General features: G+C 37.7%; 1 protein-coding gene across 1 annotated transcript; it reads right to left on the bottom strand.

Annotated features, from left to right (window-relative positions):
• Nucleotides 1–592: 592 nt before the first annotated feature.
• On the bottom strand, nucleotides 593–2,430 carry LOC133710360 (probable copper-transporting ATPase HMA5). Its single transcript, XM_062136410.1, has 6 exons — nucleotides 2,417–2,430; nucleotides 2,142–2,257; nucleotides 1,898–1,906; nucleotides 1,553–1,675; nucleotides 945–1,427; nucleotides 593–838 (listed from the first exon to the last, which is right to left on the bottom strand). The coding sequence occupies exons 4-6, from the start codon at nucleotides 1,601–1,603 to the stop codon at nucleotides 677–679; spliced, it is 696 nt and encodes a 231-aa protein (XP_061992394.1). The 5' UTR covers nucleotides 1,604–1,675; nucleotides 1,898–1,906; nucleotides 2,142–2,257; nucleotides 2,417–2,430; the 3' UTR covers nucleotides 593–676.
• Between the last annotated feature and the right edge of the window lie 10,339 nt (nucleotides 2,431–12,769).

Raw genomic sequence — 12,769 nt, forward strand, 5'->3', positions numbered from 1 at the left:
TATTATTTGTTTGGACGTACTGTCCATTCTAAACTAACTAACTAGTTTTAATTCGTAGGTTATTGAGAACATATAAAAATTATGTGAACAACAAAGCACACTCTAAAGGTTCTATTGCTGAGGCTCATATCTCACTACTAGCAAAACGGGCAACTCACACAGATTTAAATCTGTGTGAAATACTAGCATTTCACACGGATGTCAGTGTGTAAAGGGCTTTACCTACAGTGCAGCTACGGATTGTTTTTCGGTTGCCTTCGGAGGGGGCGCTAATGCTCTACTCACACTGTTTTGGGAGTCCGTGTGAAATTTTTTGTGGGTCCCACTTGTTTTCCTGATATTTTGATATCCTAATCAGTGTAAAATATATGCCTAACTCACACAGATTTCAGTGTGAAATATATTCCTAACTCACACAGATATCAGTGTGTAAGAGTGGTGCTATTCAAAAAAAAAATTGGTGCTAAATTATTACAGAATAATTTTTTTTTAATATACAATTCCATTAATTAGAATCCAAACAGTAACATAATTCACAACCCAATCAATATTGTACCCACAACTAACTAATGTCATTTCCATCAGAAATTAATACTGGAAACAAAAAATCTCAACCATATATTGATCAATTTACTCCAATTATCTGAGACAAGTTCCCTCTATAAACTTGTCTTTCTTACAGAAAATAAAGAGGAAACCTACTCTTCATTAGCACAATGTCTGCTGCCTCAATTGCAATGTTAGTGCCAGCACCAATTGCCATTCCTACATCTGCCGCCACAAGTGCTGGTGAGTCATTGATGCCATCTCCCACCATCGCCACAGTGTAGCCTGAAGCCTATGAATAAGATATTTGAAGTTTATAACCTGTTAGCATAAGTGCATAACTAACATAAACATGAATGAACTTAAGGACTTCCTCATGTAATAGTCATTGTATGTACCTGCAATTCCTTCACTTTCTCTGCTTTCTGGTGATCAGGTTTCGCTTCGGCTATAACAGTATCAATACCAACTTCATTGGCAATAGAATTTGCAATTCCCCAATTGTCACCTGTCACCATTATGCTTCTAACATTCATTGACTTGAGTATGGTAATTACTTCTTGAGCACCTGGTTTCAGTGGATCAGATATTGCTAGAACTCCAGCCACTTCTCCATCTATGGCTACTAGAATCCCAGTTTGAGCCAGCCCTTCAGCTTCTGCTAGGTAGTCTTCTGCATCGAGTGGAACTGCAATGTTCTGGTCCACCATCAAGCTCTTGTTCCCCACAATTATTTCCCTGCCCTGAACAATAGCCTTCACCCCGTGACCAGTAATGGAGGCAAAGTCATGCGCTTCTGGCCCGGCTGGATTCTCTTCATCTTCTCTGAATTTTTTGGCATACTCAACAATGGCCTTGGCCAAGGGGTGTTCACTGTTAACCTGAAATGTATGCGTCATAAAGAACTGTTAACATACATGCTCAGATGTTGATTTGATTCTGAAAAACATTTCAGTCCATCTAATAAAGCAGATATAGCAATTGCTTACACAGGTTAAAAGCCTACCTCAGCTGCAGCAACAAGTTCATAGAATTCTCGAAGCACTATATTTTTCATGAGTCGTGTGTTAACAACCAGTGGCTTCCCAATTGTAAGAGTCCCTGTCTTGTCGAACACAATGCAGTCCACCTACAACATCAATAATCACATTCATAGGAAGCAAACCCAAATTTTCTGGGAGGGCATGGTCATCAAGGTCCACAACTTGGTGAACCAAATAAAAATATACAGCAGCAGTTATAACTTGAAATGAATATATACAACTCTTCAGACCTTTTAAAAAAAAAAAAATTTCTTTGTCGATGCAACTTCATAATGGGTGAAAATGCAAAAAAGATGAAGCTCTCTAACCTTATGTGCCTGCAGATATCAAATTACATGAAGTAACAATTATTAGCCATTGATTTCCTAGCAAAAGAAAAGGACAAGCTTCCTTCAAATACTCCGCAAATGAGCCAAATAAAGAACATGGCAGCATATTCAATATCCTCCAGAGCCATACAATTCCCAAGTACAAAAACCAATGTTGTCTAACACAAAAAGCTGTCAATTTCTTTACTCAAAAGTGAACTTCCAAATTCAATGCAGAAAGCACCTGTTGATGATATTGAAATTGCAGGCCTGAGGCCAGATAAGTAGACAACTGGCCAACTGCAAATCTTGATGAGGTTGCCGAAGACCCAGTGTCTTGACTTTCAGCAATGCAAGAACCTGCAACACCAACTACACATCACTACTTAACGAATAAGATCATTCAAAACTCAATTGCAACTATCTATCCCCAGAAACATGTCATTATTACCACAAGATACCCAAAATCTCAAAAAGATGACCTGCTTCTGAAACGAATTATGTGAGCAATGTCATTACCTTTATTTTTTTTCAAGCTTTCTCAAACGAATTGTGGCCCTCTGCTTCTGAGGTCTGAGGCCTTCTCCTCATGAATCATGAATCATACAAAGTTACAAACTGCAATTGAAGAAGAAATCAACATTATACGGAAACCAAGTTATCAAACCCATTTCTAACTACCCAATCACTCAATCAGTATCATTACCTTTATTAAAATCAAGTAATCAACATCAACTCATCAACATCAATACACCATGTCACCATCAGTTAATCAGTATCCATACTCCATACTCCATAGGCCAAGCAATTATATCATTTCTGCAAATCTGCAATTTAGCAATTATACCATCAACATCAGTAGGACAGTAGCACCAACCGAAATCGAAACCATTGGCCATTACCCATTTCAATTTTCAAGTTTTCAACTATAAAACTTAAAAACCAACAAGAACTCAGAACTGATATAGACATATAGTGATATAGATTAAATGGAAGACAAGAATCACAACTTCACAAGATCAATCATCAAATGGAAATCAGGAAATCGATTATTTACTAATTAAAACTCAGAACTTCAGAAATCAGAACTAGGGAGAGAGGGATGGTGAGATACCACGGAGACAGCCAGACGGCCCAGACGGGTTGCTGGTGGCGGTGGGGAGCTCGGAGACCGGACTACCGGAGATCGGTTGCTGGTTCCAGGCTTCCAGCCTTGCACTTTTACAGATCGCCGGGTCGCTGAGTCGGACTGCTCTGCGCCTCTGTGCTCCAAGAGTCCAAGTCTCCAGACTCCAAGTCGCGGCGGTAGGAAATTCATACCAACAAGCTCATCCATGGCGGTGTGAGGTGTTGAAGATCGTGGGCAAGCGTCAGAAACAACAGAGACGGAGAGTTGGTGTGGGAGCCTGTGACCACGGGTTTGAAAGGAAAAAGAGGCTGAAAGGGTATTAGGTTTAGTATATTTGTCAAGGGCAGAGTGTGTTTTTTTTTTTTTTTTTTCAGAACAATATAATTTTTTGTTGCCACTGAAATCCGTGTGAGATACATTCAAAACTCTCACTCATATCCGTGTGAGATACACATTTGAAGATTTACACAGAATTCCGTATGCATATCTTTTTCTCACACAGATGTCTGTATCTTCATTTATCACAGATATCTGTGTGAGAAAAAAATTCACACAGATGTCTGTATCAAAATATTTTAGCTACGGACAACCGTCCCTGTACAATTCATATAGCGCAAAAAAAAAAAGATTTTTTAATAAACTAATATTTAATATATACAGAAATATGTGTAAATTAAACTTCACACGGACAACCGTGTGAGTTGATAATAAAATATTTTAATTTTCACACGGAAGTCTGTATCTGATGTTATTTCACACAGACTTCTGTGGCTATTGTTATTCCATAAACTCTTGTGGGCCCAATTTTACTTATTTCACACGGTTTTCTGTATATATTGCCAATACACACTGATATCTGTGGCTTCCCTGAAGATGTGGGAGATGTGAACATTTATTTGACGGGTTGTTTGCAAGCAGTTACCCCAAATTGTACGAAGATGCCAAGGAACAGACAAGGGAACCATGAAGTACTTTAACAGAAGCAAAGAATCCACTTCTAACCACAGATTGTGCCACCCATTTGTCCAAGCTAAGCGCACTGCCTCAATGACAGCTAACATCTCTGCGTCTAGAGCACTAGGCACTGCAACCCTAGCAGAGAAGGCTCCTAGAAATTCTGCCTCACTAGTACGGAAAATCCCACCATAACCTGCAAGAGACGGCCCATGGAAAGATCCATCGGTGTTTACTTTCACCCAATGAATAGGAGGGGGGTGCCATAACACTTGCACAACTCTAGGGGCTGCAGGGCGTAAAGGAGAAAGACCCAGAAGCACAAAAATTGGCAGAGACTGGGGGTTAGAAGAAGGGGTAAAAACCAGAGATGCTGATTCCTTAAAAGACAAGATCAACCTCTGTTTAAAATTCACCTCATTAAAGTCACCTCCATCATGCTTTAATCTGTTACGCTCCATCCAAAAACTCCAAAGGATATTGCAAAAAGAAATATACCAAAGTAGCTTGGAGGAAATAGAGAGGCTAGAAACGAAGTTGCAAGGTGGGTTGTTTTCAGGAAACAAGGAAAACGTCAAAAAGTCATTTCCCATATTTATTCATAGTTTCTGAATTGTTTCCTAAAATTTGTTTTCCTTGTTTTTTAAATTTAATGCACCGAACGCAAATTACATAAGTTTTTGAATTCGTAAAATAAAAAACAGTATCGCAAAATGATACCGAACGGGCCCTAAAAGTCTGGGTGTATTCAATATAGACTTTCAGCAGTCCATGAAAGTCTTGGGGTATTCAATTAGGATTTTTAAAGACTTTATGAATTCCACCAAAATCTAGGGGTATTCAATTAGGACTTTTAAAAATGAATAAAAGTTTAGAGATATTCAAAATTTCATTCATACTTATGGAATTAGAAAATCAAGGATAATTATGGACTTTGTAGTGTTAACTATACATACCAAATTCCAATAATTTTCTAGCCACCAGACCAAAGATTTGAAAAAGTCTATCAAAGAGTTTTTTTTTTTTTTTTTTAAATCTTTCAAAGTTCTCTCTCTGCGCACTAAAGAGGTTGATTATCTATCATCTCTCTTTCTTGTTTCTTCTTATCTTTTCTCTAATCTTTCATGATATCAATAGTTTTTGATACCCAACATGTTCATTGAATGTGATTTTTTTTTTGTTCAATTGTGATACTTGGAATCCTAGTAGCAAAAAAAAATGATTTATGAAACCCTAAGACCCAAATATTGTGGTCTACCCCTAAAACCTTGAATAGTGTTGCTATAAAATACTAGGTTTTGTTTTATTAATTAATTATTCTCATCGATTTGAATTTATATCATGATTCAAGGAAAGCTTGAACAATTGAATTTTGATTGATTGATTATAGATCACGACGTTGATCAATATTTTTATGATATATGTTAATAGGTGAAAACAAAATTGATGAGAATAATTAACCATAAGCATCAAGTGATCTGTATTGTATCTTTAAGTTGATTGGGAGATTATAAATGAGAACAAACTAGCTAGCTAGACAGAGTAATAATCATTCATTTGAGTCAAGTTATACTAGAAGATACTTGACCATTGAAGAGGCAACAAGTTATTATCTTGCTTTGCATTTGGATTGCATTGGCTGTGTTCTTTGTTTTTTATTTTTATTTACTAGAAAATCTATAGAAGTCATTCATAATAAAGTATATAGATTTTCAATAATCAATAAAAAGTCTGTTGCTAAAATCAATAGTTTTAAGAAATCAATAGCAGTCTATCAACTTTTTACCGAGTCTGTGGACTTTTCAAAAAGTCTGTCGATTAAAATAAGTCTGCACAAATCCAAATATAATACACCCCTCTTAATGTACCGACGTGCACTTATATCAATAAGAATGAACGATTGGATAACATTAAATATATTTTTTTGTTATTAAAAAAATTGTCTATAAATATTAACGATTTGAAATCTGCTGGATTTGATGGATCCACTTGCACCGCCGGTGCATAAAAGAATTTTTCCTGAAAGCTCTTTCCTTCTTCTAAAGTTTGTTCTATAGCATTGTAAAAAGTATTATTGGGGGTTGTGTTTAAAGTTTGGACATAAATTATGAGTGTGCATGAAATTAAGCTTACGTACAAAATGGTGCTGCTATTTGTAAAGTAGCAGAATTCCTAGTATATTGAGTACTAATTGTGTTTGATAACATATTTGTGTTTAAAGATTGGCGAGTCAAAAACTAGTATTCATACCCTATTCATTGTGAAGCGGCAAAACAAATGTTGGCACCCATTAATCTCAATTTGTTAACTTGGAAAGAATCATCGATCTTTCAGGATTTTCGAGGAGCATTCTAGTTGCATTTTTACCGGTGAGGAATTGAATTTGTTTGGGTTTGTTGCATGGAGAATTCGGCATGATGGAAAACAATTAATGGTCCACAATTTTGAATCTTATAATCCTTAATGAAATTCTTGAGGTTGATGTTGTTAGGAATATGTTAGAGAGAGTATTAGTGTCATTAGCTTATTTTTCCTAACCACCACAGGTGGTCGAGTTGGTAAGAGCCTCCAGGTGTGGAACCCCCACACCCGGGTTTGAATCACGCCGACGCTTATAAATTCCAGTATATTCTTGGTGGCCAGGGGGGAGAAAGCGTTCTAACAAGATCCCTCGAGTACGGATTAGTTTCTGGGCCTAGGAAGCCTTTGAGGACACCGTGTGATTGCCAAATAAAATAATAATAATAATAATAAATAAAAAAAACTTATTTTTCCTATATAAAGGCTATTTTTGTACTGTTCAGAATTAATAAAAAAAAATTCACAATATAGTCCATGACAATAGAATGAATTCTCTGTCCTTTTTTTTCGTCTCCATCTTCTTCCTTCGTTTTTCTTGTTCAATATACCATGGATTCTTTCAAATGATAATGTAGCCCAAAACAAAACATCTAAATGAGGAGATGAAGGGGAAACTTTAAGCCAATAAACTCAACTCTTAGGCTCATTTACAATGGTTCACCTCCATGCTGCCTAGAACTACGAAGGATTCTCCATAATGTGAAATTAGCTCACACTTCAAAATCGACTAATAAGGTGTTCATAGGTGAATTTCAATGTTGGTTCCACTTCTAGATCAAGGTTCACCAAGCACTGCAACACAACTAGTTTCGAAATATCATTGCAAACAAGAATGTGCATAACTTCTTTCAAAAATATATCTTCGTCATAATCAATGACCAAACAAATTCATATTAGCTTCAAATTTAACGAATCCTCATACTCTGGAGGGATATCTTCAACCTTCACTTAAAATCTAGCCTAATGTACTTCTATTAGCTTTAAAGCCACTCTCAAGTGCAAGAGAATAGGAAATTAAGGAAGGATGTTGAACCCACGAGGATTGACAAATTTTTCCCTAGCTAGGGAAAACTTAAAGGGTAAACTAGAAAAAATGCACACAATTTACAAGTTCACAAAACCAAAGCTCATTACAAGTTGTGGCAAGTGAATGATGTTATGCACAAAAACATAGTGAATTGTTCGTTTGTTTGTTTTAGTGATTGATTGATTGATTGACTAAATGCAAAGAAATTAAACTAAGACTAGTTAAGCTAAGGTTGTAGAAAAGTGGATGGTAATTAGAGTTTGCATTGTCTACCACTAACCTCTCTTGATGCAACAGTGCAATTAAATATATGCAACAGTGCAATTAAATATGAATGATGCTAAACCTATTGTCCAATTACCCTCTTACCATGTAGTTAAGACTATTAAGGCCTAAACTTTTTTTATTGTATTAATTCTAACTGATTAAGTCTATAATTAACAACCTAGAAACAAACTCAATTATCGGTTAATTAAGTCTCAATCATTTTTCTTAAATGCATAAAGCTTAGAGTTTAGGTAACCAAGGAAGCAAACCAATCATATCACTAGGTGATTTTAGTTCACTATCCTCACATGCACGCATGGTGTGCTTCCATGCTCTTAATGTCTAGAGGTGACTAATCTCAAAACACTAATCATGAGATGAAAAATGCATTATACTAATTAAACTAGTCAAATTCAAACACGTTTGGCTAGGGCTTTCAACCCTAACCCCAACAAGTTTATTATTTACTCATAACTAAATAAACAAGTTTCAACATACTTCAATACATCAAGTAATTAAAGAGAGAAAGAGTGCGAAGTGACTAATGATGATGGTGGAAGTGGAGGTGGAGATATGGGTCTCCCATATCATGGTGTGGTGTTGTGGTGGTTGTCTCCTCTTCCTGGCTCTTCAAGCTCTCTAATGTTGTAGAGATGATAAAACCTAGAGTAGCTTGATAGTTTGTAGTGTTGAGGTGGTTGTGGAATTGATGGGTGGTGGAAGTAGATGAGATGGAGTTTCGTGTTTGGATTTAAGGAAGGTGGAGTAGTATAGAGAAGATGGAGCTAAACCTGAAGAGAGGATGGGTGAATGATGAAGAGATCATGAACATGAGGAATTTTATCTTTTAGAAATTTGCTATGGTAAGGAGAAGAGAAATGAACTATTTTGTGCAATGGTTCATCTTTTTAGTCGAAGATACAAACTAACGTCCAAAGAACAAAATAATTGGGGGGAGTTTTGAAACTCAAATTTGAATAAGTGGGGGAAAATTCTCACCACCTTGCTCCTCCATGGCTAGGGTGATGCCCCTCCATGGGTGGGGCACCTCACCAAAGTCTCAAGAAAAGTCGATTTGTGTTTTTCGCCCAATATTCATGTCTTATTATCCTACCTTCAATTTTTCACATTTTAAGCTTTAAATTGATCTTCTTTTTTTCTCATTGCATGGTTTCTTAGAAGAAAAAAGAAATGACTTATATACATATAGGTGAAACATAATAAGGACAAGTTGAACTTCAAGGTTTCGAGACACAATTGTAAAAACAACTTGAGTATATGCTTAAACATGTAACAACTTGGCAAAAAAATTAAACATCTTGATTAGTTATCTTTGAAAGTAAAATACATTTGCTTACATCCTTCGTTTTTGCCAATCTCAGATTTTGTTTGAACTTATTTTAAATTTAAAAATCATGAATAAAGCTTTATGAGCAAGGGTGATTATTATCTACAACACTTCTCCCCCTTTTCCAGCTATTTACTTTAATTCTCTTTTCTTCTATTTCAGTCGAGAATTTGGAGTGTTCTCCCACATAATTTAAAATCTGTACACTGCATAAAGGATGTAGTATCTTCGAATGTTATGCAAGAAGTTTGGCAACTTTATCAACATACTGAACTTGAGAAGTAAACTGCATGGAAAAGACTTGGTATGGTCTATTGCTTTTAGATTCTGGGCAATGTTAAGATTTGGGGCAAATTACTGGTTACACCCTGTACTTTGAGTGCGTCGACAGTTCAGTCCCTAACATCCTAATTTTAACAAATAACTTCTCAGACATTCAAATCTCACACAATTTGGTCCAAAATGACTATCTTACCCCTCTCTCTCTCCCTTTCTCCCTCTCCCTTCTGGCTGGTTATACCCCCTTTTGCTGGTCCAATTGCTCCAACACCTGATCTTCGGCGAACCCCAATTCATGCACCTACACTTGAGTCTCGAACGAGATGAACCCAACCAAAGCATTCTCAAGCAGCAACCCAATTGCCTGTTTCATCGTCGATTTGACATAAGCCATCTTTTCCTCGATCATACACATGTCGAGCACGAAGATTAAGACCGGTCCCAGCAGCGAGTGCGGAGTCAAATCGAAGGGGAGGGAGCTAGTACTAGACGGTGGCGTACTAGGGGTAGAGCTTGCTAAGGAGGTTGGTCTCAAAGATTAGGGAGTAATGGGGAAGGAAGTGGTTGCGCTGGTAGCAGAAGGGGCAGATCCAGATCTTGGCGTTTAAGTAAACGCGCGAGAAGGGGTTGAGGACGGCAGAGAAAGTCTTGCAGCACAGAGGTGCGTAGGGGAGAGTGGGGATGTCGTTGTGGAAGTGGATCGGGGCGATGCAGGTGGCGAGTGGGTGGCCACACGTTCCACGTCATGCAGACTCCATCGATCTCCTCAGAGTCGGTGTTCACCATCTTAGACATTGCTACGATCAGCCACCGTGTTTAGGAAGGAATTTTGTTTTTAGAAGGAGAGAGAGAGAGAGAGAGAGAGAGAGAGAGAGAGAGAGAGAGAGAGAGAGGCAGAAAAAATAATTAAAAAAGTGAGAAGAATTTAAAAAAAAAAGTGAGGGGTAAAATAGTCATTTTGGACCAAATTGTGTGAGATTTGAATGTCTGAGGAGTTATTTGTTAAAATCAGGATGTTAGGGACTGAATTGTCGATGCACCCAAAGTACAGGGTGTGGCCAGTAATTTTTCCTAAGATTTGCTTTGTTTTGTAATTTGTTTCTTGATTTGTTTTCAATGATTGATGTTCTGATTTTGAGGAAACATTTCAAATCCTGATGGTCTGTATATGTTTAGTTTGAGAAAAACCTAGGAATTGAAATGGACAACTAATCAGAAACAATTTTAACAAGCTACCATTGCCCTAACTTTTACTAAATTGTCACGAGACTTTGATAGATCGTTACTTAGGCCCGCAACATGGTTTTTAGGAAAATAAGTTCCATTCATGAATGTTGGTCAATGAGTTCATTTCTGAATGTTGGTCAAGGTTGTTAAGTGCCTATATGATTGTGGAAGCTGATCATGGCATGCATAGTGTGTCAGATTTTTTTTTCTTCCTATAGTTAGCAAGACTAAGGTTAGCTTTCTTTTACGATGATTTTTATTGGGACCTATAAATTTGCTCATTTGATCTCTACTCTTTTGAATTATTGAATTACATATATATCATTTTGTAAAATGACAATTATAGACAATGAATTATAATCAATTAGTATTTTCTTTACAAACCTCTCGACCTAGTTTTAACAATAAATTAAAAGGTTAAGAAAGTGTTGTAGAACTCTTATTAAGTTCCTAGTGTAGACTTCTTTCAAGGTTTGGTTGGAGGATGAGAGTTTTGGGTGGGAGACGGTTTTTTATTTTATTTTTCTATTATTATTATTATTATTATTTTTTTTTTCCTTGTAATTTTTTTTGTGAGCAATTTATGTAACCTTTCATTGATTAGAAGGGTTAGAAACATAGGAATAATTGTCTAACCGTTGGATTTATGATTGTTTGATCAATTTCTGTGTTACAACCGTTTGATTCATGATTTAAAGTTTTTGAAATATATTTTAGGCAATTTTCTTAGGTTTGCATGCGGAAAAAAAAAAAGGAATGGAGGTGTAGTGAGTGACTTAGAGGTATAATGAGTAATTTATTGTTTTGTATGTGAATACTATAATTAAGTTTATTTTAGAAATTTAGAAGGAGGTCTAGCAAGCAAACATTTGTATTCAAAAGCAAAAAGGAGGTGTAGAGAGTATGAGAGGTTAAATGAGCAAATTTGGAGGTCCCAATAGAATCTCTCTTCTTTTACTTCCATTAAGTTGAGAGGCGCGCAAGGCCCTGCATAATCATCATCAACATAAATCCAAGGCGGCCATAAACTACGCATGCATAATTACATTTAGGGTTTGTTGACCTAAAGTTGTTTTGTCTCATCCTCCCGCTAGGGTTTCTTCACAAAAATTTCTTCCTCCGTCCGACGGCGCGTCCCGGTGACGCTGTCGTTGGACGGGCTTGTTTTCAAAAGCCTTTATGGCTGATTGGCTTGGGGTGATGTCCTCAGTCCTAACTCGGATCAAGATGATGGCAAGGAAGTTGGAGGAGTTGGGGTCGCAGTGGTGGTTTGATGGGGTCGACTGGGTTAAGATCTTCACGAAGGCTGAATCGGTGTGGCGTGCAGTGGTGGGCTACGGATGGATCGATCGGCGCCGTCCCCAGCCTCTTCTCTGGATATGCGGTCGTGTGACTGTGGAAGGGAGACGAGGTCTGTGGATGCTCGAGATCACTGTGCAACAAGTGTTAGTATCCCAGATAGGAAGAGTTCGGATATGGTATTTTTTTGGTCTGAGACGGAACGGCGCTGGTTGGGTTGGTTGGTTCGGTGATGGTCCGAGCTCTCGTATGAGAGATGGGCTGGGTAGTCGATTTCGACCTTGGATAGTGGTGCGATGTTGGAGGCACGTCAGGGGAGGCCTTACCGGGGGGAAGAACAGTGCGACGGTGGTGGTAGGTGTGCAGAGGCAACTGTGGGTCTGGGTTATGGGCCGCAGCCTTCTCCTTGCAGTCTTGATTTTTGTTTGGGCTTGGACCAAACTTTTGGGCTCTTGTTTGTTGGTTTTTTCTTTTCAGTGTTGCTTTTATTTTCTAGTAGTTGTTGGCTTTATGCCATTAATAAGTCACTATCAATTTTTGGTAGGACAAGGTAGGCTTTGTCCCGATCTGTGCACCTTGAGTGCCATGTCTGGTCTAGGAAGGCGGCGAGTTCCTTGCATTGTCAAATGGTCGCAGCCTCCTAGTGGCAGGATGAAATTCAGTGTCACCGAATTTATTTTTCGGTGGCAACATAGTGGGAAAGTTGATATTATTGTATTATGGCTCCGCGTAAGCGTTATCTTTTCGGTATGTCGCCAAAATTGTAAAGCAAATGGAGTAGCCAATGATGCACTCTTTGCTAAGTGGTGCGTGTTAGAATACACAGTATTAGTAGGGAATCCTGATATTATTTCGGGATTTTCTCTCAAAGCTTATTGTCATACGGGGTTTAGGCACCATGTCCCCCCCTTGTATTCTATGATTTCATAAATGGTTATGGCTTAAGGGCAGCCAATTTGGCCCTACCTCAAAAAAAGTTGA

The sequence above is a fragment of the Rosa rugosa genome, chromosome 5, assembly GCF_958449725.1.
Source record: "Rosa rugosa chromosome 5, drRosRugo1.1, whole genome shotgun sequence".
Taxonomy (NCBI): domain Eukaryota; kingdom Viridiplantae; phylum Streptophyta; class Magnoliopsida; order Rosales; family Rosaceae; genus Rosa; species Rosa rugosa.

What these genes read in the sequence shown, in the direction of transcription:
- LOC133710360 (XM_062136410.1), bottom strand. Translation starts at nt 1,603, where the DNA reads ATGAAAAATATAGTGCTTCGAGAATTCTATGAACTTGTTGCTGCAGCT. An exon ending in AACTTGTTGCTGCAGCTGAG is followed by an intron (nt 1,428 to 1,552) that starts GTAGGCTTTTAA and finishes CATACATTTCAG; the next exon opens with GTTAACAGTGAACACCCCTT. An exon ending in AGAAAGTGAAGGAATTGCAG is followed by an intron (nt 839 to 944) that starts GTACATACAATG and finishes TCTTATTCATAG; the next exon opens with GCTTCAGGCTACACTGTGGC.